Source organism: Homalodisca vitripennis, chromosome 4 (genome assembly GCF_021130785.1).
Source record: "Homalodisca vitripennis isolate AUS2020 chromosome 4, UT_GWSS_2.1, whole genome shotgun sequence".
Lineage (NCBI taxonomy): Eukaryota > Metazoa > Arthropoda > Insecta > Hemiptera > Cicadellidae > Homalodisca > Homalodisca vitripennis.
Genome location: NC_060210.1, coordinates 160,313,997 through 160,338,944, shown reverse-complemented (window position 1 = coordinate 160,338,944; position 24,948 = coordinate 160,313,997). Strand labels below are relative to the sequence as shown.

General features: G+C 30.9%; 1 protein-coding gene across 1 annotated transcript in view; it reads left to right on the top strand.

The window, feature by feature from the left end:
- LOC124360463 (calmodulin) overlaps window positions 1–24,498 on the top strand; it is a 30,060-nt gene extending 5,562 nt beyond the window's left edge. Inside the window, exons 2-4 of the mRNA XM_046814116.1 lie at window positions 6,974–7,148; window positions 8,719–8,961; window positions 24,064–24,498. Coding sequence (XP_046670072.1) covers window positions 6,974–7,148; window positions 8,719–8,961; window positions 24,064–24,092 — 447 coding nt within the window. The 3' untranslated portion in view covers window positions 24,093–24,498. The remainder of the gene's footprint in view (window positions 1–6,973; window positions 7,149–8,718; window positions 8,962–24,063) is intronic.
- Window positions 24,499–24,948: the final 450 nt, after the last annotated feature.

The following is a 24,948-nucleotide window of genomic DNA, read 5'->3' as shown; positions in this document are numbered from 1 at the left end:
TAGCCTGTACTAATGGCCATAGGCATTCCGATCGTTACTTTCCTGATCTCAGATAATCCAACTTTTCCGACGTCAGATCACGTTAGACGAACTAGCACATATCCAAAGATGGAAAATTACCGATCGGAAATGCCCTTGGCAATCAGTGCAGGCTTCGGTGGTGGCACCCTGCACTCTGGCGAAACAAGAAAAATATCCCTCGAGGATAGTGGCTAAATTCAAGCTCAGATTACATGAGCGTTTGTTAACTTGTTATATTTATAATACTTGCATATGTATTTACCTACTTATAGACTAATAAAAAATGAATACAGGGGTACATTGGCTTCCTTCTTGCTGACATTGCTTCCATTTGGGATGCAGAAAACAAGAACCAATCAATCGTTATGACATGTCATTTTCACATTAAGTCAAATTTGCCCTTCTTTAAATGGTAGCCTCCGGATTATACCAAAGTACCATATAATTTTACTATATCAAATTATTTATATTAAGCAATAATAAAAGAAACCATATATGCAAATTATCGTTTGCGAATTTAACCAGTTTTTTATGTTTCTTTTTATATGAAAATAATGTGAGCTCTGGCTGAGTAGCTGATAGTCGTCATGTTTTATCCCTAGAATTTACTTTGTATAGACAGACTACTTTTAGAATGCTATCTCTTTCTTCAATTGACTGTTTTTTGACAATTTAATTTGATTTTAGTGTGGTATGTAATGGAAAACTATTTTGTCAGGGAGAATTCCCTAACCATTAATGTTAAGAATATTCGCTTCACCATCCTTTCATGTTAGTTGAATACATATATTTTAATTAGTATACACAAATACGCAAGCACACACGCTCATATACACTCACACTAGTAAACTTAGAGTGCAAAAGTTATATGGAAATTAACTTACTTTTTAACTTCTTACAAAAACAACTTACTTCAGTTCTTGAGATATTATACAATTGTAATGTCAATTTATTATTACTCTGAAATAAAAATGTATTCTTTACTAAAAATTTTTTTTAACACTACACAAAGTTTCAAAACATTTTCATTCTGGTTCTTATAACGACAATGTTTATTCCATAAACAGTACTGAAATGTTCCCTAGCACACGGGTACTGTACTGACAAGTCCCTCGTCTTCATTGTCCATTTCACAAAATTCAAATAAAATATATTGTAAAACTTAAAAAGAAACCATCACAGGTTCACACATTTAGGCGCACACGGATCATTACTCTATAAAAACTAAACACAATAAGGCGCTCACGGAGATTTCGTCCAAGCACTACAAACAGAACATCGGGCGCTCACGGAGGAATCGTCCAGTCTCGCACGGAAGTAGACCTCACACTGACAGATTTTGACAAAGATAAGCGGGAGGCTATTGTTTCGCTTCCCCGAAAGATGCTCGTGAATTACACTGCGGGAAACTACTGCCAACATCAGAAAAGTAGTACTATTTTTAATAATAAAAAATACATGGAGGAAAACTCTGTTTAGCGCCCGATGTAGGATTAATAAAATACCAAACAAATGGTTTAACTTTTAAAATCAACCAATCATTTTACAATATAGCGCTAGTATGCGTTTTAGTTCATAAAACCTTAATTACTAACTTTATCAATCCCAAACCTAGTATGATTTCAATCAATAAAAATGTAAGAAAGAAATTTCACAGATGATGGCAGTTCTCACTTAGTTACTAAATCCATCATTCAGGCCTACATTTTGTTATGAATGTTAACCCTTTAAGGAGTGCGTGTAAACTATACATAAGGACGTCATATGACGTATTTTCTTATAGTGGCCCAAAGGAGTACGGACGTCATATGACGTTTAGCCTCTTTATTTTTGTATTATCGTAAATGCGATGCTATTACTGATTGCCTTTAAGTAGATTTGTCTGTAAAGTAGTTCCATCTATCAGCAACATACTTAACTTCCATGTTTGTGCTCGCAATCACTTGTAATCTGATTTTGCCACCTGGTAGAAGCCACTGACTCAAGGTCGCGTCGCGCACGCATCGCTTTGCTGTCAGAGATGCCGCAACATTATAATAGCCATTCCTCGTATACTGCATACTGTGGCCATATTTAGAGTGACATATTTGTTGAGCAACCATCTAGTTTGTTACTGTTGTCTAAATGGCAGGCCATATTGATTGACTTTGCTGTAGTGAGGAAATAAGACATGTGATTTTAAAAAAGTACTGAAATATTGACTTGTAGAACACGTAGTCGGTTTTTTATTAAGCTTTCAAATGTAAATAAATATTAAAAAAAAAAAATTTTAAAGATTTTAACTTTTTACTCCTTTTGGTAACTTTTTGGATTACATCCATTACTCATTTTAGCCTATCAAAAGAGGACGTCATATGACGTCCATACTCCTTAAAGGGTTAACTCATAGCAAGCTGTCTGATTTCTTGGATTTGTTTACATTTTTGTAACATGTTTTTATAGTGAATTCTTTTGTGTGATTCAACATCATTAAAGACAATGAATAAGAATACGCAATTAACAATGTTCACTTGTACCTGACACTTGGCAGTATTCTCCTGTTAACTACTTAAATTTGATTTAATCAGCTGAATAATGTATTGAGATAGTTTATAATTCATTTACATATTGAAATAACATTGTTGAACCGACTTAATGAAATTTGAGGAAGGGATAAAGAGATAAAAGATAAATTAATGCCTATGTTGATATAGATTAATTTTTATCAGTATTGTACAAATAGTTTATAATATCAAAATATCTAACTTATAATTTTGTACGGTACATTTCAAAGATTAGGCTTGCAGCGTGTTTTTTTTCCTTTTTAGCTATGTTTTTCTGAGCTGATGTTTTTTATTCTTCATGGTCTGTAGTTTAGTACTTGTTTAACCAATCTGTCTTGTTCATTCTTTCAATGTGTTGTCTCTATTTTAACTCGTTTCTTGCAATTTTTTGTTCTTAAAACTTTCATTTGGGCAGGCGGTACTGTTTTGAAGTGCCTAATTTTCGCTTATTGCACCATGTGGTGTTCGCAAGCCTCTTGGTAGCATTATGAGAAGTTAGTTCAACTTTTACTTCAAATATAACATTCGTAATTAATAATACTATTAATTTATTTACATGCTGTATTTTTTTATTTCCTAATAGTTGTTAGACTACAGATGGTTTTAGCTTTGTATATTATCAGCTGGAGTCGTCGCTGCTTATGGGAGTTACTCTTTACACAAGTTATTTTGTTGTGCTATGTAAGGTACTTTTGACTTTCCCATAGTATTTTAGTTAAGATTTTAAAATCATAATACAGTTCAGAAATATGAAAAATAATAACAAATGATTTTTTTGATGCTTTATAATTCACCAACCACCTGTATTTTGTAATTGTATGACTACCAGATATTTAGAGTATTTCAGTGCTTTTAAAAAAAGTTAATGTAAATATTTGTTATTTTATAAAGAAATTGTCTATGTTTTGGATTTTTATTTGAGTGAGTTTAGTGAAGTACTATGATGTGCTAAATGTGAAAAAAATTGTGTCTTTCTTGAGAAAACTGTCAATAACTTTTCAACGTGCAAGTGTAATTTATTATAATTATTATGTTATTATTCCATAGCTTTTGATGTAAAAAAATATATATTGTGTTACATTTTGTTAATTTTTATGTAGGCCTACTTATGATCTACTTTCAAAATATGCTAAGAAAAATCCTAAAACTTATAACACTGGAGATGAATGTGGTCAGCAAGCACTTAAGGGTTAAAAAACTGTAACTTTTGTGATCTTTTCTGGTATTCTTATTTATAATTGTTACATATTTGATTTAAGCATTGGATTGACATGTTGAAATTGTCCTACCTTTTGATTTTTGTAAAAAATATTTAGTCATCAGCAAACAGTTCTATTATATTTCCCATTAGTAGGTTATAGCTTTTCAGTGTTAATTTCTTCCTTGTTTGTTATTGGAAGGTTTGAAAGAATAACAGGATTTCGGAGATTTGCCATCGTTAGTTAATTTCTTGTTGCAGTTGTCGTATTGCATTATTGATATGTGTCGAATTAGTGTTGGTGATTCGATGTGATAGAGGGCTATACCTCTGTGGATTGTTATTGGCTCTCTTTTGTTTTTCCTTTATTTATTATTGTTAAATTATAATACATATGCATTTTAACTGTAGCTTTGAATTATCATTTTACAAATTCATATAAAAAGTACCTTTTTGAATTCTGTAAATTTTTTTGTTTTGTACAGGGAAAAATATATATTTTTAATGATTTATTTCATATTATGGTAGTTTTTTTTTTAGAGTAATGTTGATATTTTCCTATTATATTTTAAATAAAAACCCAAGTCTTCTTTGTACAGAAAATCTAAAACCCCTGGCCTATGAGATTTAAAACTAGAATCACATTACGTGATTTGATCTGACTTCAAAGCAGACTTTTTTAATCCAAATAATTATATTTTGAAGTTAATAAAAGTAAAAAGAAACTATAGCTAGTTTAATTTTATCTGAATTTGAATATATGTCAACAAATTTTAAGAGCCACAAAAGTAAAGGAAATTTAATATACCGTAGTTTCACTATATTTGCTAATTTCTGTAGTAAATGATGCCCGTGTTCATGATAGTATTATTAAAGGAGTTGGAATACACATTTCATTAGTTTACCTGTAGACAATTTATGGGTCTTATGTTTAAAATTAAATTTATCAACATAACTACAATTTCTTTTAGTTGTTTTAACACTTTGACTAGACACGAGATGTGTCAAATTTGTTATGGCACTAGATATAGTGGTTCATTGACATTTATTTTGACTTTTTAACCAGTTTTTGTTAGGAATATCAATACAAATCGTCCAGGTGAAGTAAATGTATTTGTTAATGAATTGATTAGTTTTAAACTTAAAAATTAATTACAGACTGACTCAGTTACAGTATAAACAACCACATAGAATCAAAGAATTTAGATTGGCATACAAATTTATATAAAATTCTATTATGTGGAATTCTATATTTAACTCTACAACATGTGGACTGTTTTAGAATTGCATCTGACTTTTTCTCATCAGGTGGACATGAACTCTGGATACTAGGCAACATGAACTCTGGATACTAGGAGTTAGGTATGTTACGGTACCAATTTCAAACTGCACCACTCATCAGGTGGACATGAACTCTGGATATTTCAAGCTGCACCACTCATCAGTGGACATGAACTCTAGATACTACCAATTTCAAACTGCACCACTCATCAGGTGGACATGAACTCTTAGATACTAGGAGTTAGGTATGTTACGGTACCAATTTCAAACTGCACCACTCATCAGGTGGACATGAACTTTAGATACTAGGAGTTAGGTATGTTACGGTACCAATTTCAAACTGCACCACTCATCAGGTGGACATGAACTCTGGATACTAGGAGTTAGGTATGTTACGGTACCAATTTCAAACTGCACCACTCATCAGGTGGACATGAACTCTAGATACTAGGAGTTAGGTATGTTACGGTACCAATTTCAAACTGCACCACTCATCAGGTGGACATGAACTCTAGGATACTAGGAGTTAGGTATGTTACGGTACCAATTTCAAACTGCACCACTCATCAGGTGGACATGAACTCTGGATACTAGGAGTTAGGTATGTTACGGTACCAATTTCAAACTGCACCACTCATCAGGTGGACATGAACTCTGGATACTAGGAGTTAGGTATGTTACGGTACCAATTTCAAACTGCACCACTCATCAGGTGGACATGAACTCTAGATACTAGGAGTTAGGTATGTTACGGTACCAATTTCAAACTGCACCACTCATCAGGTGGACATGAACTCTAGATACTAGGAGTTAGGTATGTTACGGTACCAATTTCAAACTGCACCACTCATCAGGTGGACATGAACTCTAGATACTAGGAGTTAGGTATGTTACGGTACCAATTTCAAACTGCACCACTCATCAGGTGGACATGAACTCTAGATACTAGGAGTTAGGTATGTTACGGTACCAATTTCAAACTGCACCACTCATCAGGTGGACATGAACTTTAGGATACTAGGAGTTAGGTATGTTACGGTACCAATTTCAAACTGCACCACTCATCAGGTGGACATGAACTCTAGATACTAGGAGTTAGGTATGTTACGGTACCAATTTCAAACTGCACCACTCATCAGGTGGACATGAACTCTAGATACTAGGAGTTAGGTATGTTACGGTACCAATTTCAAACTGCACCACTCATCAGGTGGACATGAACTTTAGATACTAGGAGTTAGGTATGTTACGGTACCAATTTCAAACTGCACCACTCATCAGGTGGACATGAACTCTAGATACTAGGAGTTAGGTATGTTACGGTACCAATTTCAAACTGCACCACTCATCAGGTGGACATGAACTCTAGATACTAGGAGTTAGGTATGTTACGGTACCAATTTCAAACTGCACCACTCATCAGGTGGACATGAACTCTAGATACTAGGAGTTAGGTATGTTACGGTACCAATTTCAAACTGCACCACTACGCAATTCCAAATTGTTTTTGACTTTAACAACTTCTTTTTTTTAACCTTAGATAACCACAGTAATAAAATACGATATGTATAAACTAGCTTCCGCATCATGTGAAAAGCTGTTGTATTCAGGAAGTGAATAATAATCTTTGGGTGCCGTATTCAGGAAGTGAATAACAATCTTTAGGTGCCAAAAACTGTAGCTTTAATGTTAATGATTAAAGTTCTGTAACACAATCAAGACACATATAGAGAATTTATGAGTGAGAACTAAGAATACTTTAAAACATTTCCAATACCAACAGCGCTATGCAATCATTGTGATAATTATGTGACCAGGGTAGTTTGCAGATAGTATATGAATACACCCTTGAAGTCTTAATTCAAATATAGTGACATAAAAATAAATATAAAATTATATATAGAAAACTGAACATTGTTTTTTTTTATAGGCTGACCAGCTGACTGAAGAACAGATTGCTGAATTCAAGGAGGCGTTTTCCTTGTTCGACAAGGACGGTGATGGCACAATAACAACCAAGGAATTAGGAACTGTCATGAGATCGTTAGGACAAAATCCTACAGAAGCTGAGCTTCAAGACATGATCAACGAAGTTGATGCTGACGGTTAGTTCAATAGACTTTTTTCTTGTAGATGTTACATAGCTATTGTCCAAAGTTTTAAAGCTGTAAGAATTTTAAGGTAAGATAGGAGCTTTAAAAGAAAAATTAAAAATTAAACTTTTTTCGATTTACAAGCAACTTGATCAGTTTTAGGAAGGTATAACCTAAAATACATTTTTGTGTGTGTTTTTCTGGGAAAATGTCTTCCACTGAGAAAAATATAATACTGACTTTGATTTTATACAGATTTTCTTTATTAAAAAAAAAGAAATTTTCCATCTTATCTGAAATAGCATACCATAAGAACAGACACAGACTACCATCACTTTGCTATCATAATTTTTATGTTGCTTTAGGGACTGAGAACCATATGCTAAAGCGTTTCTATATATCAGTCAACTGGTAATTGTTACTTTTACTCATAATCTAACCTTCATTGTTTATGGGAAAGGGAACTGTAGGAAAAAAAGAGTTCTTGGGACAGAATATCAGCCCTCCTTATCTGAACACGTAAGCAGTTTGTTTCAACAGTTAGGAACAATTTAGGTCTTGTTATGTGTTATGTGTCTCTTCTTATTTAATGCTTCCCAAATTGATAAAATTATATTGAATAGGGAGTGAGGTTAGTGTTAGCAATAATTTAAGTGTTTAGAGAATATTCATTTCTTAAGTAATCTAGAAAGGTGATTGAAGTAGACATACTTATACATTTTTGAAAGTTGTGCTTAATAAACAACAAATCAATGTGGGTTATTTGATTGTTTAGTTCACTCGCTGTTTTAAAAAAAACCGTTCTTGGTCAAAATCTTAAAACTGTCACAATTCTCTTATTAGTACATTGTACAGTTTTTTACATGAAATCTGCATGAAATTTCTTCTTGTTTTTAAATATTATAATGAAAAAATTTTTAAGATCAAGCAAGGGGTGTAGGGTTTGTGTCAATTTTTGTAAATGGAAGAACCCATTATTTACTTAATTAAAAGAAAGTAGATAGTTTAGGGATTTAAAAACTACCATATATATGTTGTACTTTCCTTGTGGTTGTCATCAAATAAATAATAAAAACCCATTTTTCATATGGTCGTTTGAAGATAAGTTCTATTAGTCAAATGGTTGATAAACCTGACTGACCACCTGATATTTGTACATATTTATTCATTGTTAAACAGCTGATTGTAAAATCTTACAAGTTTACCTACCCTACAATTATTGGACTAAAAAAATCTCTGTTGTTAAAAAATGAATGGGGTATTTTGTAACAGCTGATCCCAACAATATTATCAGTGTTAAATAATGTGAAAATCATATGCTAGATAACATGACTCCTCGCATCCAATTTCTTTTATTTAAAATCTCATTTTTCTTAATTAGTACTTGTTTAATCTCACTGTGTTGGACATTTGATTTTTGGAGAGTGTAAGTCAGTGGTACGATCAGTGAATGAATTACACAAAAAAGGTTTAATGCAGCATGGAAAATGTAAATAATGGAATAAATATAGCTTTAAATTATAAATTGTATACTAACTCTTTATTGTTGTTAAATGATTGATTAATCCTTATTTTTCTTTAGGTAACGGGACAATTGACTTCCCGGAGTTCCTGACAATGATGGCCCGAAAGATGAAAGACACGGACAGTGAAGAAGAAATTCGAGAAGCGTTCCGAGTGTTTGATAAGGACGGTAATGGTTTTATCAGTGCGGCAGAGTTAAGGCATGTTATGACCAACCTCGGTGAAAAACTAACAGACGAAGAGGTTGATGAAATGATCAGAGAAGCAGATATTGACGGTGATGGTCAAGTAAATTATGAAGGTAAGCCCAACAGCCTGAGCTTTTTCATATCTATGCTTAATAGTTCTAAATTTATTTTTAATCTATAAGTAGAAAACATTAGTTGATAATTTATTACTATTTTTAATTTCATAACTAACTTTTTATTGTTATATAACTTTCTTTCACAAACATTGTTCTATTTGTTACTTCAAAAATCTCAGATATTTATTTAACATTTGTAGAAATTTTAGACTTGTAGCAGTATATTGTAACAGTAGCAAATATAGCTATATATTTCAATATTTATAGTATCATATTGTTTAAATATATAGCAACATAGCAAAATTTAAATAGATTAGTCTAAAAAGTTAAAGTATATTCTGGTCAAATATATATAATGTACTAGCTGTTCCCTGCGGCTTCGCACGTTTTTTGTAAGCTTTGCTCGTGTATGAGCACTTCTGGTTCAAGTGAATTATATTGTCAACGCCGATGTAGAGTTTACCTTGTTGACACTATCAAGAAAATCTGCCAAAAGTGTATGTTTATAGCCATTGTACACGTACATGTACTTAATAATAAAGTGGTCTTAACATTCAAGCTATAAGGCCAAACAAATTCATTTGAAAGACAAATATCCATAAAAACTCAGCGCCTTCACATTGTGTGTGGTTATTATACACAACTATCTCGTAATTATAGTTTACAATGTGCAGGCGCTTTGATAACATATATTTTGCAGCGCCTCCTGGTGGTGAGTTACATCAATGGACATAGCATATAAACCTTCTACGTGGAAAAATACATATACATACAAATTTTCATAATGATCAGTCAAATAGTTTCTGAGTCTATAAAGAACAAACACACAAACATTCATTTATATATATATATATATATATATATATATATATATATATATATATATATATATAGATTGGTTTTAATTTTGTTATGGTCATTTGTTTTATTTTATCAGTCATTTAATTGTGGCTATTTAAAAGAATTGCATACTTACATCTAAGTCGATTAAACTACAGTAATGTTAGTTTAATGGCTTTTAAAACTGTCCATACATACTGAACTGCAAATAACAATAATTTGTCTCCTTCATTCAATGAGTATTGTACATCATGATACAACCTTATTCTAAAAGTTTGTGTCAACACACTTTGTAAATAAGGCACTTAAATTTGTACAGTTAAGATTAATTATGAAAAGTTAATGTGTTAGGACTCAAAATACCTAGAATAAAATAAAACTAGGTCTAGCCTTCTGGATGCTTGTTTCTTAGTTCTAGTTAAGAGTTGACAAATTTATACAATATATGGCCTGTTTGGAAATGTGAACATGAACTTACAAAAATAGTTTACTAGATTGAAATAATTTTAAAATATTTTAAATTTTACACTTTTTAGTTTTCGTATTGTGTTTTTCAAAATAGTACGGTTTGAATTTAGGTATTGTTTGTCTTATTGGAAGCAAACTACTATTTATGTTAGATTTAATTAACATAACGGTTTGAATTTATAAAATTCTCTGGATTTGCAGCAGCAAAATTTAAAAACTTAATTGGTAGTTTAGAAAGGTAACAACAAACATTGGCATAACATGAAAATAGCAGCACCAAAGTGTCTAATAATAGAAAGCACACCACATACTACTGCTAACTACAAGTAGCAGACAGGCTAAATTAATTTAAAAAGGACTTAATTTATTAAAACTGTTTAAATTTATATCTCAGATGTTTAAATCGACACTAATCAAGTTTCAAATCATTTGACCTCTCAGAAGATCTTCTTGTATCTTTAACCTGTTGTGCATTTTAACATTAAAATTTTTAAAGTTGATACTTTTTTTGAAACTAGTAAATGTTTAATAATTTATACAAATTGCCAAAAATAACCATACAGTATGCAGTACTATAACAGAAGAGTTTTTAATTAGCACAAACAGGTCAGGTAGACGAATGGTAAAGGAAGTGAAGCACATAGTTCATTGCTGATACTACTGTTTTATTTTATCAAACTTTTGATGACATCTTCATTTACTCACTCTGTTTAAATGTATGTAGGCTGACATTTGTCTTATCGTACGCTGAAATATCACTGCAATACTCTTTTAAATATGTAACTTGGTCTTGTGTTTTTGTTTGAGATAAAGTTAAATATTAATTGCAACAATATAGTGGCCTTCTAATAAGTTATGTTTTTACTATTAAGTAGTTCAGATTGATTTCTAACTGTATAAGATTTCTGCCGTGCCAAATCGTAGAAGAGTAGGATTTAGTAATTATATTTGGAAACTTTTAAATAAAACATTATGTTGATCTTGGTCAATTTTAATAAAGTGAATAGAAGTTTCTGTAAATAAACTACTAGGTCTGAATAAATTTATATTTATTTCTGCGTTTTTAATCAAGCTTTAAGAGTAACAATATATATAATTACTAGCTGTTTCCCGCGGCTTCGCACGCTTTTCGTAAGTTTTGCCCGCGTATGAGCATTTCTGGTTGAAGTAAATTATATTTCCAACCCCGATGTAGATTTTACCTTGATGTCACGATCAAGAAAATATGTCAAAAATGTATTGTACATGCATAATGTATTTTATTACAAAGTGGTCTACCACTCAACCTTTAAGTTCAACCAAAAATTTAGTTTAGACAATTATACATCATAACTTAGCGCCTTCAAATAGTGCTTCACTGTTTAATATACGTATCTATCTCGTAATTGCAGGTTATAATGTGCAGGCGCTTTGAAAACTTTTCTTCATTTTATTCGTTTATATTCACGACATAAGCGAATAATTCAGATAATAACTATCCTATCTTCTAAGTTAGACTAAATTACGGATACATGTGAAATTTGATTGAAATTGGTTCAGTCATTTTGGAGTTTATTGGCAACATACATCGTGACTCAAGATTTTTATATATATAATTATGTTCATTAACACTTTGAGTGGTAGCTTCAAAATACATGCGTCTTTATACTGTGAAATGCTGGGCATTTTTAGTCATTTTCAAAAAATTATTAGTCAAAACCTTACGGAATATCTTGCTTATCTTAATTTACTTGTAAAATGCTTATGTATCTGTATTGTCCTTGTTTTTTTTCTTTCTTTTTACTTGAATATAATTTTTAACACAATTAAAATTTTAAAATAAATTTACATTTTTTATTACTAAACATATTTACATTAATTTTAAAATGTCGGTATTGTACTTAATAACTGTCCATTGATGATTATATACAAATGTGCTATACTTTAATTTTTTTTAGCATAGCATGCTTTATAAGTGTGTTTGCAATAGTGGGGATTTTGTAAAGCAAGGAAACTACTTCTGATTTGTCCATAAGCTATCAATTCATTGCGCACTTATTGAAGAATTCTGCAAGTAATATTCCAATAGAGGTCACAGAGTAAGCAGAATCCATAAAAACACGGATTACGCAAATAGACACAGTTAAAAATGGCAGTCACATAACACTATGAGATCCATGCTCAAAGAGTTAAAACAGTGTTAACGTTTTGTTTTATGCACTTTCTTTTTATTTATCATAGATGAGATCATTACCTTTTGTATTTATTAGATAAAAGATTTTCCTTTAGTTATCAGAAATTGATTTAAGATTGTAATAGATAAGGTATAAAGACAGCTCTTTTAATAATTATGTTTGCAAATTTAAATTGTATCCAAAAATGAATTGTCTTAGCTTTGTTGCCAAATAGCTTAGAGTGCAGTGCAGCTTCCTAAGAGCTATTGAGCTTTCTTTGAGTTCCAGTGTAATGGATTATTTTGGCTTAGCTGAGAAATATTTAGATCTGCTAAACTTGTTGGTGTTGATTTTTTAGTCTTAGGACTATTTTTACGTGCTTAAGTTGAAGTGGACACTACATATCAGAAGGAAATATTCAGAATTCTGTAGAAAACTGCTTGTGAAACGAAAAGTAATACCATGATGTTATATAAAATAATACTGTTAAATAAATTGTTATGATTGTATAGAGGAAATAATTTAGTTTAAAGTCATTAATAATATCTTCTCAAAAATAATTATTTTTTGTGTGTACAGTTAAATATTGAGTACTATCCATAGATTAAAGATACCCATTGTCATAAACTCTGCTGAAAAAAGATAACTATGAAAGTACCACATTCAACACAATATTGTTACATATACTTAAGTTTTTATTAACCTTATGCTATCAGACATTGTCCCATGTTGTCCAACGTGCCTACTGCTTAATATAAATTCAGCATCTAGCATGTGAATTGGAATCATCGGTGCATCACTGGTTGTCTGCTGCAGCTGGTTATGTGTGATAGTTTGATGCTGGCTAACCCAGAGAACTGCAGGAACTATGATTACAAGGCTAACAGATGATTATAGTAAAGCTCCAATATTTAGTATTATAAGTACATACAACATAAATGTCACAATATTGTGATTATTCCTCTAGATCATAGTGAGGCAGATATTCTGTCACTCCATCCTTGGAAGTAAGGGGACATAGTTCAGCTATACCAACACTTTCCACGTAGAGTCTAAACAGTGCCTACAATGTATCAATATACCAAAGTCACAATGTTGCAAAAGTATGAAGGGATATTACCATCACGGGTAACATTAAGGTTACTCAGCATTGCAGCCCGTTTAGCTCTCATTTTCTTAGTGTAAGACTCATAACCAAGTTAAAATGAACTATTGTTATGCGCGAACTGGGTGAAACCACAGATATGTCATTCTGTATCTAAAATAAATATTGACAATTGTACCAACAAGAGCACAGCATCGTATCATCATTGCTTATATCGGGCCAGGCATACTCAACACCAATCTCCAATGTACAATTAATTGTTTTATATACTTGAAATTTTTTTATGTGTATTATTCATTAAGCTAATATGTCATTTAATATCTGATATATTTTGTGTAGTAAGAAGAATAGCAGGTATAGTCTAAGGTAAACCACCCAAATACAATGATTCTTTCAAATATGTGATTTGTTATTTTAAGAATTTTTGAAAAGGCTTTTAAAATCCCTTTGGTCCATGTTGAATATAATTCAGTTATATAATAAGGTAATATTCAGCTGAGGAAGAGATTGGATTCAAGATATCAATGTGTAATGGTACTGATTTTTTGGTGTACCTATCAAAAATCCTTTCATTTTGACCAAATGCTCTCTTTAAAACCGACTTATGCAAACTTGATGTCTTACTGTCTCATTAGCCCAATTACCAACAACAATCTATAATGAATAGTTTAACCTACATAATTTTGATTTGACAGACCGGTAAAGTTTATTTTGCAATGAAGAATAATGTCGGCATTATGTCAGTCTTTGTCATACAGTTTTCAGCTTTATTTGTAATAATGATAAATTATTAATAATCATGTATTTTTATTCCAACCACATGTTATACGTAATTTAATGTGATAACTATTAATTTTAACATTTCATGGACAAATTGTATTAAATTATTTTAATTAACATTTTCTCGTAAAACCAAAGTCAGTGTGAGTGAACAATATTAACTAGACAAACAAAAATAAGATTGATCTTATTTTAAGAAGTAGTGGAAGCTGATCCGTTTTGTGGGTAATTCCTGGTCAGTTTTAACATGAGAGCCAAACATATATCATCGATTATTTGTGTACAATGTATGTTGTATGTTAAAAGGCACTATAAAGGTTTTTCCAGTATTTGCAGTTATATTATATTAGTTTTTATTATATATGTTTAAACTAATCACAATAGAATTGTCCTTACAAAATTAACATAATTTAAATTTTGTTATAAATTCAGTTTATCGATCTTAAACACTAAACGTTTTGAATGAACACCACTTTAAAAGTATGTATCTGAAAAAGAAAATTGTTGATGGTATATTCAATATGTGTCTCAAATTTGTCATAATAACAACTATTTAAAAACATCTGAAGATTAATGATTTAATGTAAATGCTAAAAAAACATGGATCAGATCTGAAGCCTATTAAGTACCAGGTGTAGTAAAATTATCTTCTGTTTTTTCCCCATACACTTGGTGTTAAACTCACTTTTGTGCCCTTACTTTTAGCATACAATGGAGATGTATCATTGTAACCCATTGTGGATCACTGACGAGCTGTACTCGTCACGCAGTGGCCGGGCCTAACGGTACGATGACGAGCTCAGGTCGCAAAAGCGGTCTGCTTTTAAGTTTCCCTCCAAATAGTTCTACTAACCCTTTCAGGGCCAGGACCAAATATGAGATGTTGCAACATTTTTTCACATATCATATCCGCTTGTGACTAGTCAAAAGTGCCAGGCTAAAATTGGCGATTTTGCAGTCTCTTAGATTAGAATTTATACAACTGACTCTTACACTGCATGAAACTTAAAATAAATATTCACATTATGGATGTACCGGTAAACAGATGATTGTAGGATCCATAAACAGTTTCAATACAGTTAAAAACACTATTTACCAAGAAATATTTACACAATTTTATTTGAAATTTATTTACACTTTTTCTATTTACAAATATGCTACTTAGAATTTCACTCCCGTGAGATCGCAAATTGTCAGTCATTGTAACTACTACAAAACAATAGCTAAGCTCGTAACTACTAACACTACTAATATTTACAACCACAAAATAAAATAATGAAGAAGAATCCAGCATACAATAGTACGATTACACTAAAGCATAAAGAATTAACAACAATAGATCGAGTCAGCACGAGACAATTACGAAATAAAAATGCATAGACCTCCAAAATAAAAATGATATTCATATTAATTATCTACAAATATACCAGGGAATAAAAAAACATAAAACTTTAATGATTTGACGTCGTATTTATTTAAGAAAACGACGAATATCAAGGCGACTATATATTGCCACCTGGCGCTTTTCGCGTATGTCACCGACGGCAAAATATTGCCGCCTGGCACTTTTCAGATGCGATCTATGGCGGCAATATATTGCCGCCTGGCCTGGAAAGGGTTAATGTCTGATAGATTGGGCGATCGACTTCACTTGTCAACTGTGTTTAACAGCGGTCTACGTTCAGAGTTTTCAAAAGTTTTATAAATATCCTGTAGATCGCAGTTGTATGTTGAAGTTGAAAAATCATTCATATGAGTTTACTCTCTGCTTTTTAGCGTTTCTGGTTGGTTCTTTTCCTCAGCTGTTATTATAATAGTAATTAGTATTGCATTTTATGGTATAATTTGCGTTTCATAATATGAGCTCGAAATGGAAAACTTACGATCGTCTGAACTTGATCGGTATTTATTAGAGATATTTATTACAATAGTTCATAAACAATATATTTTATTTTATTATTTTGTTTTTAAGAATATAGATGGAGATATTTTTATAAACCAAAATCCAGTTCAACGTAGATATGAAGTGGGTATACAATAGCGAGCGATACGATGTGGCGCACCATTGCCGTTCGTTCGGCCGCTGACCATAAATTAATTCGTGCCCTCTGGTGCCCGCACGCCAAAACAATACGATCCGCAATGGGTTAAGAATAAGGTTAACATTCATCTAAACTCGTAGCTGAGTTTTCCCACACTGAGTTTAAATAAAAAAATAAATTTGTTATACTTGAAAAACCCATAACAATGTCGAGAAAACCTAACAATTTTGTGTGTATATTAATTTAATTTAAAACAAGACATTCTTCATAATAATTCTAAAATCAAACACTTTTAGTTTGTGAAGTTCAATATTGTTCAAAGAATCTAAAATTACTCTTCAAATACAATTCCTCGGATTAAACATTATCCTTGAAAGTATTTGGATGGTTTACTTAATTTAATGTGCCATGTATGTATAGCAAAAGACTAAGTATATTTACTTTATACATTATAGCAATAGATGTTAATATGCAATAGTAGTTGGCCCATCATGATCAATCAAACAACACTTTATACGAATATACCTGGATAGTTATCATATAATGTGGATAGTTTAAAACCCTTAGTACAGTTTTCTTTAGAAAGAAAAGTGTATACAGACCATAATATCATGCATCATATTTAAATAGTAAGTAGTATTTTTGTCATGTTTTTTACAGCTTGTGCTTCATAGAAGCTTTGCACTTTTCACAGATTTTATTGTAGATATTTTACGGTCTTGATAATTTTTATTGTATCTTTTCATAACAAATTAGATGCCATTGTTGAGAAGTATTTTATGTTTAGTAAAAAATAAATAAAGTTATTGGTTTTTTTGTCAAAAACAAATATTGGTAATTTTTCCAATCTCAATTTAATATTTTTAATTGTTAGCTCTGCTCTGTGCGTTGGCAGAATAGTACGAAGCTCAGCAGTTAGTGGAGTTCAGCTGTTTATAATATAAAAATACTTTTTATAAATCAAATGTCAACAACATAAAGGTAAATGACACTCTCTTTTCAGAATAATGCCATAAAAATAGTTAATTTGATTTTTATAGTCTTTCAGTTGATACTCTTTTTACATCAAAAATTTAATTGTAATTGAATTCGTTAGCAGCGATCATGTGTGGAAAAGTTAGTAGACACTTCTATTTCAAAAACTGTCACGGCTGCCAAACCTGTTATAGCAATGACATTTTAAACAAAACATTTTAAATCCTTATTTATTTTTGTACAACAGCATTTCAATTGGAATAGTTAGATTTCATTAGTTTTTTATATTTTGCTTCTTTTGCTCATTTAAGTTGTCAATAGTGTAATTTCCAATTTGTTAAAGTGTTGGTTGTGGGTGCAGTACTGAGTAGAATTATTTTCCTCTTGCAGATTTCCATACTCTTGCTCAAATAATTTTCTCACGGTGTTGAGTGGTGGCGGTCAGTGCTACTTTTATCTGGAATGTTTTTGTTAGTCGCGGGCATGCATTGCGCTCTTAGCATGTAGCCTATGTGTCAGCCTCTTAGTGTCTACAGACAGCACTTGTAGCTTGTGCGACGACAAGTCACTTTCAGCCACCTACAACATCAACCAACTTGTATCCATCTTGTTTTATTTATGTTATCTTCATGTTTTACTTACTAATATTATTTATTTTATTGCATGGATTGGAAATAAACAGGCAAATACATGATTCACTAAGTTGGAATAGATTTGAAAAACAATCACAATCGTATTTTAGGGCGTTATTTGTCACATAAGATCGAAATTTATTAAAACATTAAACTACTATTATAAAAAACTAATTTTTTACAAAAGTATGTTTTTATGATTTAAAACATAACAAGTAAAGATAAATTTTCTTACGTATTTGCGTACATTTAATAATTTCTTTTTTTTTACATTAACAACTTTTTAAGGTTACCTTTTGCTCAAACAGACCCATTTACCTTATTATTCCTTTTTGAATGTGACGAAAAATATATACATTTTCATACATAATGGAGATATTTGCATACAATGATATTGCTGTGTACCTAAACTTTCAATAACAATCATCATAATCAGCCTTATGTAATGTAAATATTGTAATATGTTAAATTGATTGTGGCAAAAATATTTGCTCCTCTATTAGAAATTTAAGACATACTATTGAAATTGAAGGATAAATAACATAATAGACATAGATATTAATGAAAACTGACAGGTCAATGTTTGTAATAGACTACTACTTTCCAGTCATCTACTGTTGTTCGTGTCATCACACAGTCCCTTGAGTAGGCCGTCTCATCTTTGAGCAAGGATGTGGTTTCTCCTTGGAATTAAAAGGCATGTTGAACACAATAGAGATCTGAAATGATGTATGTGGTGACTTCTCTAGCAGGGCATAAGTTCAGAGTCCCACCCAGAATTTTCAGTTCGATCCTTTATTCATTTGGAATACCGTGTATAAGGTTATAAAGATGATAATATCTCAACTATCAATATCCCACGCTAGAAAAGAAACTTGATAAAACAGGTCTTGTAGGATTTTTTACATTTTCTTATGAAACAACCAAGAAATAAATAATTACTTGACATGGAAATACCTAAAAGGATAATAAAAGCTTGTTACTTGAAAACTGAACTTATTTGTCACAGTGCTTTGGTTACAGCCTAATTGATATATGTTAAATTTATAGTCATACTTAATTTAATAGTGAAGATAAGATCAAATATGAAAGAGAAATAGGAATAAGAGCGTTAGTAGAGAAATATTGAACACTTCAACATTTGCCTATGATGACGATTTGTTGCAGTCTAATACAAAACCTGCCAAGATAATCCCAAAAGCTCTAATGAAAGTATTCTCTTAGATGAAAGCAATATATTTGTATATCTTAAGTGTAAAAGTATATTATTGAATCAGACCATTCATAAATAGATGTCAAGAAGATTGAAAGATAGGTCTGAGGAGCTCTATATATTATTACTCACTCAAAAACACCCCTCTTGAGAAATATACTGTTTACTTCTCTTATATTTGCTTTAATTTTGTATTTTTAAATAAAATGTTACATATTACTCTCACTCATTCTACTGGATTGAATAGCAAGTTGAAGCTCTGGTCCACTACATGCTTTTACAGGTCATTTTCAATTACTGCTGTCCTATCATATTTTAGTGATTTGGAAATCAACCCTTTAAATCAAAGTTTATTAATAAGTTGTGTACATGAGTCCTGGATTTGGTTTTAATATAGTGTTTAGAGTTAGACAATTAATATATCAGAGTAATTAATATATCAAAATAAAAATATCAAATAGTGAATCGATGAAAAATCTCTTGAGTTAATAAAGATACAGATTTGGAAAATTCATGCCAACTACTTCGCTGGCCAAGTAACATATTTGTATTCGTTTTTCTATTTAATACTCTTTCCCTGCATAGGCTGCACCTTCAGTTAGGAATACCTTATTCTTTAAGCTCTAAAATAGTGGTTAGTTACCCTATATCATTGAAAAGTACTTGATTCTTATGTCAGATCAATATTATTTAGGTGATTATTACGCAAAGGATTGAGGAAAGATACTGTATGACCGTGGCTTTCCATTGAATTTATGGTGATTGAATAAAGTATTTGAGACTACTTCAAAACGATAAACATATTCTTTAAGGAGCCTGGATTATTTATATTTTTAGGCTTGTCTATTGCAGTGGAAGTATAGTAGGTATGTTAAGTATATTGAAGTTTATACAAATTATTGATACCCGTTTTGATGGAATTAGTAATACATTGTATTACATGATTGTGATTAATTGTAGTAAATAAGAGTAAACTATAGTGGTTAACCAACTGGTTTTTTAGCTGTTAAAGGCTCTCGTCCCAATTATTTGTCAGTTGGATTTTATCACTGTCATCTACACCATCAAATAAATAATACAGAATCTGTACATTGTGTGGTACATATTATAATGGTTTGTAGTAGACAATCTAAGACATCTTGGACCTTAAATTTAGTATAAGCCCAGATAATTATTTTGAAATATGAAAATGGCATATCAAAGCTAACTGTGGGTTTTTAAGTAGTAATTACCTATTACCATGTTCCCCCATAAAATAAAGCAAACTACATGTATGGTCGAGAAAGCCTGTACTCATTAGTCTTATTGTCAAACAGTATGAAACTGTTTAGTTTATTGGCAATGGAGGGATTTGTACAAAACGTAAATCTTAAACGAAACAAAAACTCACATGTGAAATAATGAATGTTATTTATACTATGGATAAAGCAAAGTCATTCATACACCTCAATGTAATTTTTTATGTAACTTAGGGATTGCTACCAAGGTCATCACAGGTGCTATTTATAGATTCACTTTAACTTGAATTTTCCACTTCTAGGATTATTAGTGTTTTATTGTGAACTAATTTCTCTCAACCCCTATTATCTTATTTCATAATATCTTTATCATAACTAGTTTCTTAGGAATTAAGCTATCGCATCTGATAGTACTGTAATTGTATGACATACCTGCCACTCGACTTTAATAAGGTTCTCAAATGTTGTGTACTGAAACCTCGGAACTGTTGTATATCATTGGCCAATGGGATGATCAATGACGTGTTGGGCAGAGTAGAAGAGGAGAAATATTTTACAAATGTCTTGAAAAAATATCATCAATTGGCTTCCAACCTAGCACAAGTGATCTTAAAGTCTAATTGTTTGTAGATTTTACGGAAACTGTGTATTACCATCACTTTCGTAATAGAATTCCTGCAGTTTGAAACTTGCATATCTTACTGTTCATGGTAGTTCCCAAAAAACTTACTCAATACATAAAGTTTTCCAAAATATCATCAAACCGTATGATAGCTAATGGCTGGCACAAAAAACAAAATGCCTATTTACACTCGCTTAGTTTTAGAGATATCAACACTTTTTAAAATTAAAACTGAACATTCTAGGCTAATATTTTACACACTATTTTGATACTATTTTCACCTTTATTGGCTTACTGAAGTGGCTGTGCTGTTACATATATCCCAGTGCGAGCTCGCATCTCTATCCTCCTACATTCCACACAAATTTGTGTTGTGTTATTTATATGACAAAAAACAGCAACTTTTCTGTTTGTAAAACCAATCTTTTATTCACATTAGTTTGTGGGACTCTACTGTAATACAGTATATGTTTCCGTCAATGAAATGACATTAATTGGCTTAATGAAATACTTTGTGAATTGTAGAAAATACAGTTCTTAATTATTTTAGTATAATTTATTAAATTTATCAGAAGTTTTTGTGACGCAAGGATCCATGCCACTGGTACAGACAATACCACTATTTATATTTAATATAATAGAAAATGGGTTTTTTTTTATATAAACCATCATATTTAGTTATAAAGTGGCTAAATAAGAATAACTAAGTGAATAAATAAGATTTTCTGCCAGGGGTGTAACACCCTCATCTGCGCCCGGGCATAAATGTATTATGTGATTACTCAAATCAAATTCTAAGAATTGATTTTAAAATGAGTCTAAAGCTATGTTGAATTTTTCTTATTTATACAATTTGTAATTCAATTCAAAGTGTTTTCAAGTAATAAAAATAGGAAAATACAGTGTTGTCAAATGAAAAATAAATACAACTTAACAATTTTCAAATTCATAAATTTTCTAAATTCTTTGTATCAGAGACAGTTTACGTGTTGTGATAACTCGTGTTCTATTATATTTATTAACAGTCACACCTAGCCAGCACATACTATATTGCTATAACTTATCATGGATGTTGTGGAGAAATGCTTTTGTAGTCTCATGTCTACATACTCAAGCAGGACATCGCATCATGCTTCAGCCGGATCACCTGCAGTCCACGTTGTGTATTACTCCCTTCATGATCTAATGTACTGCCAATCAAAATTGGTCATCACACCTTTGATCAGACTATGTTCAGCCTAAATTGACATTCTGTTAAATCATCCTAGTTTAATTGTGTAATAGGTTTAATTAAAACATACTTTCTGATGGAACATTTTTTTATTTTTCTGGTTTATTGTGCTTATTTTTGTCTTAAAATAAATGAGTGTTATAACTGTAAGCTGTTGCTAATTTGTATTAATCTTGACAGAATATAATGTAATGTTATTATTTGTTTGTAATAAAACCCAAGTGCATGGCAAAATGCTGCATGCTTATTATGTCAAACATTTTATGGTAAATTTATAAACCCAGTTCTTTACAAAAGTTTAATGAGTAAATAATAACAAATGTTATATTGTATTTGACTTAATTAAAATATGCATGATTTATGTAATAAATACCTCTTGATTAAACATATATTTAAAATTAGCACTATTTATTTAAAATTAAATTTCTTCAACACATACAAATACTGCATGTGACAATTTCATTACCTACCTAGTTCCAATGAGCAATAACAGTTTCATCTGTATGTGAAAGAATATTTTGTACACAAATTTACTTAAGCAGACAGAAGGGATCATTTTTGTGGTCATAATTAATGTGTACATTGAGTTTAGAAACATCTATTATTATCTATAACTTCTTTCTAAAATCTCATTGTTTACAAAATGTGGAACAAATATTGTTACAGGTTTTCCAAGTGAGTTGAAGGTATATTAAAAATAAAGTATAATTGGAAATTTTAAAATTGTAATATATCTAATAGTATTGTTTCAATTATAACAAGCTATGAACCATATTTTTGGTAATTCTAGTCTCCCTTCTTAATATTTGAATTGTTAGACGTTTTTGTTGATTCTGATAGATTATGCATTCCTTTTTAAAGTATTATGGTGCTGTTAACCTATATCTACCCTCAGTAATGCCCATCTTTTAAAATCTAAATTCTAATCACCCAAATGCAATGATTTTTTTATTGTGTTCATAAAGATATTTATGTGTTTGTATGTGTGGGTTTTTTATATTTCTTTACATTCGAAAATTTATATTCTCTATCTGATAAGTTTTAAGTTTTCTTTAAATTTCTGTCCCTGAAGAATGGAGGACTTTGTGTAACTAAAATATGCAAATGATTCCACCACATTTGTGTGAATGGTTCAAATGGTATGGCAGTGTACATGTGTGTGAGATGGGGCTGTTTGTGAAGTCAGCCATTTTGTATGCAGAATCTTTGAGCTTTGTTGGGACCACATCCTGAAGTACATATCTACATAGCCATTTTATATCAAAAACTAGTTTTATATCTGTAAATCACAATTAATTGGGCCTGTGTGTACAATATTTGTTTTTGACTGATTTATGTTTTCATAACATTTTTTGTTTTTAAGGCTTAAATATGTTTAGGTTTTAAAGAAATTGAGTAAAGTTACTCACTTTATTATAAATATATTTTTATTCTATTTTGTTATTCGTTGTTTGAAAGTTGTGCATACTTGTTTAGATTGAAAGAGATTTGAGAAATAACCATTTGAAAACAACTAAACAGATTATTTTCTAACTGTGATGCCTTATGATTCTAAAAGTTGAAATGTTAAAAAATTTAGTTTAATTTTTAATAGTTATTTGCTGACTTCCCTCTGCATTCTAAACTTTTTTAATTGGACAGGTAGGTTCAATTAGTTTGCAATTTGCATTAGTTGTTTCAGTCAGAACAGTGTTTTGCTTTTAAGAAATGAAGCAATAAGTAACAATAATTTTGTATGTACGAATTAATATATATTTCTAAAATATAATATTGTTAAAAATTATTGTCATTCTGTTTCAGAATTCGTTACCATGATGACATCTAAGTGAGGCGTTGTGGGTGAATTAAGTGCGATCAGACCTGCATTTCTGCTTTCAATTCTAACACTACAATGAATTGGAAATGAGAGTAGCAAAACACAAACACTAAAGTGAGCTTTGATGTTTTCAGTGGTTATAAGTGAACAACTTTAATATGTACGTGTACATTTTTGTAAAAAATACTGTTATATATGGTACATTATCTTTTAACTGTGCAAACTGTGTCCGTAAGTTAGCAGCGAGTGATTCCCATACCCACTTAGGAGTCTATCTTACCATGGCTCCTCCTTAGTAATCTTAGGAGTGTTAGGGTCATTCACATTCCTTAAACGATCCCATGGCAATTAAATTGGTGGTATTTTTAAGTTACAAAATTGTCATTTAAAAAGACATTAAACGTGTTTTTCTTCTTTAATCTACTTTTATTTATTATTTTCACTAATTTATATCAGTTCAGCTTCAATTAACAATCCTAAGTTATTGGTGTAAACTGGTGAGGCACTTTCTTCATTATAGTTTGCAAATTTGTAAAAAGATTATTGTGAGATTTTAATACTACTAAGTATGAGTGGCTGAACCTCTGCAGTAATCTAAAATTATCCCCCTAAAACCTTGTTGGTAATACTGTTCAATAGAATTTGTTTTTGATATTTCTAAAATTTGTTAATTTTTTGTGTCACTGTTAAATTAAAACTAACTTCCATTGTATTAATGTTATATAATTTGCATTAAATGATTGTATAGTAAATATATTTATGCAGAGATATTAGCAACAGCACTGGAGAAGGGCGAGATCTTGTGGCTAAGCATAGGCTAAAGTTACTTGCTGGTGCCTTATCCTCACTTCATTCCCCTTGTTTTGGTG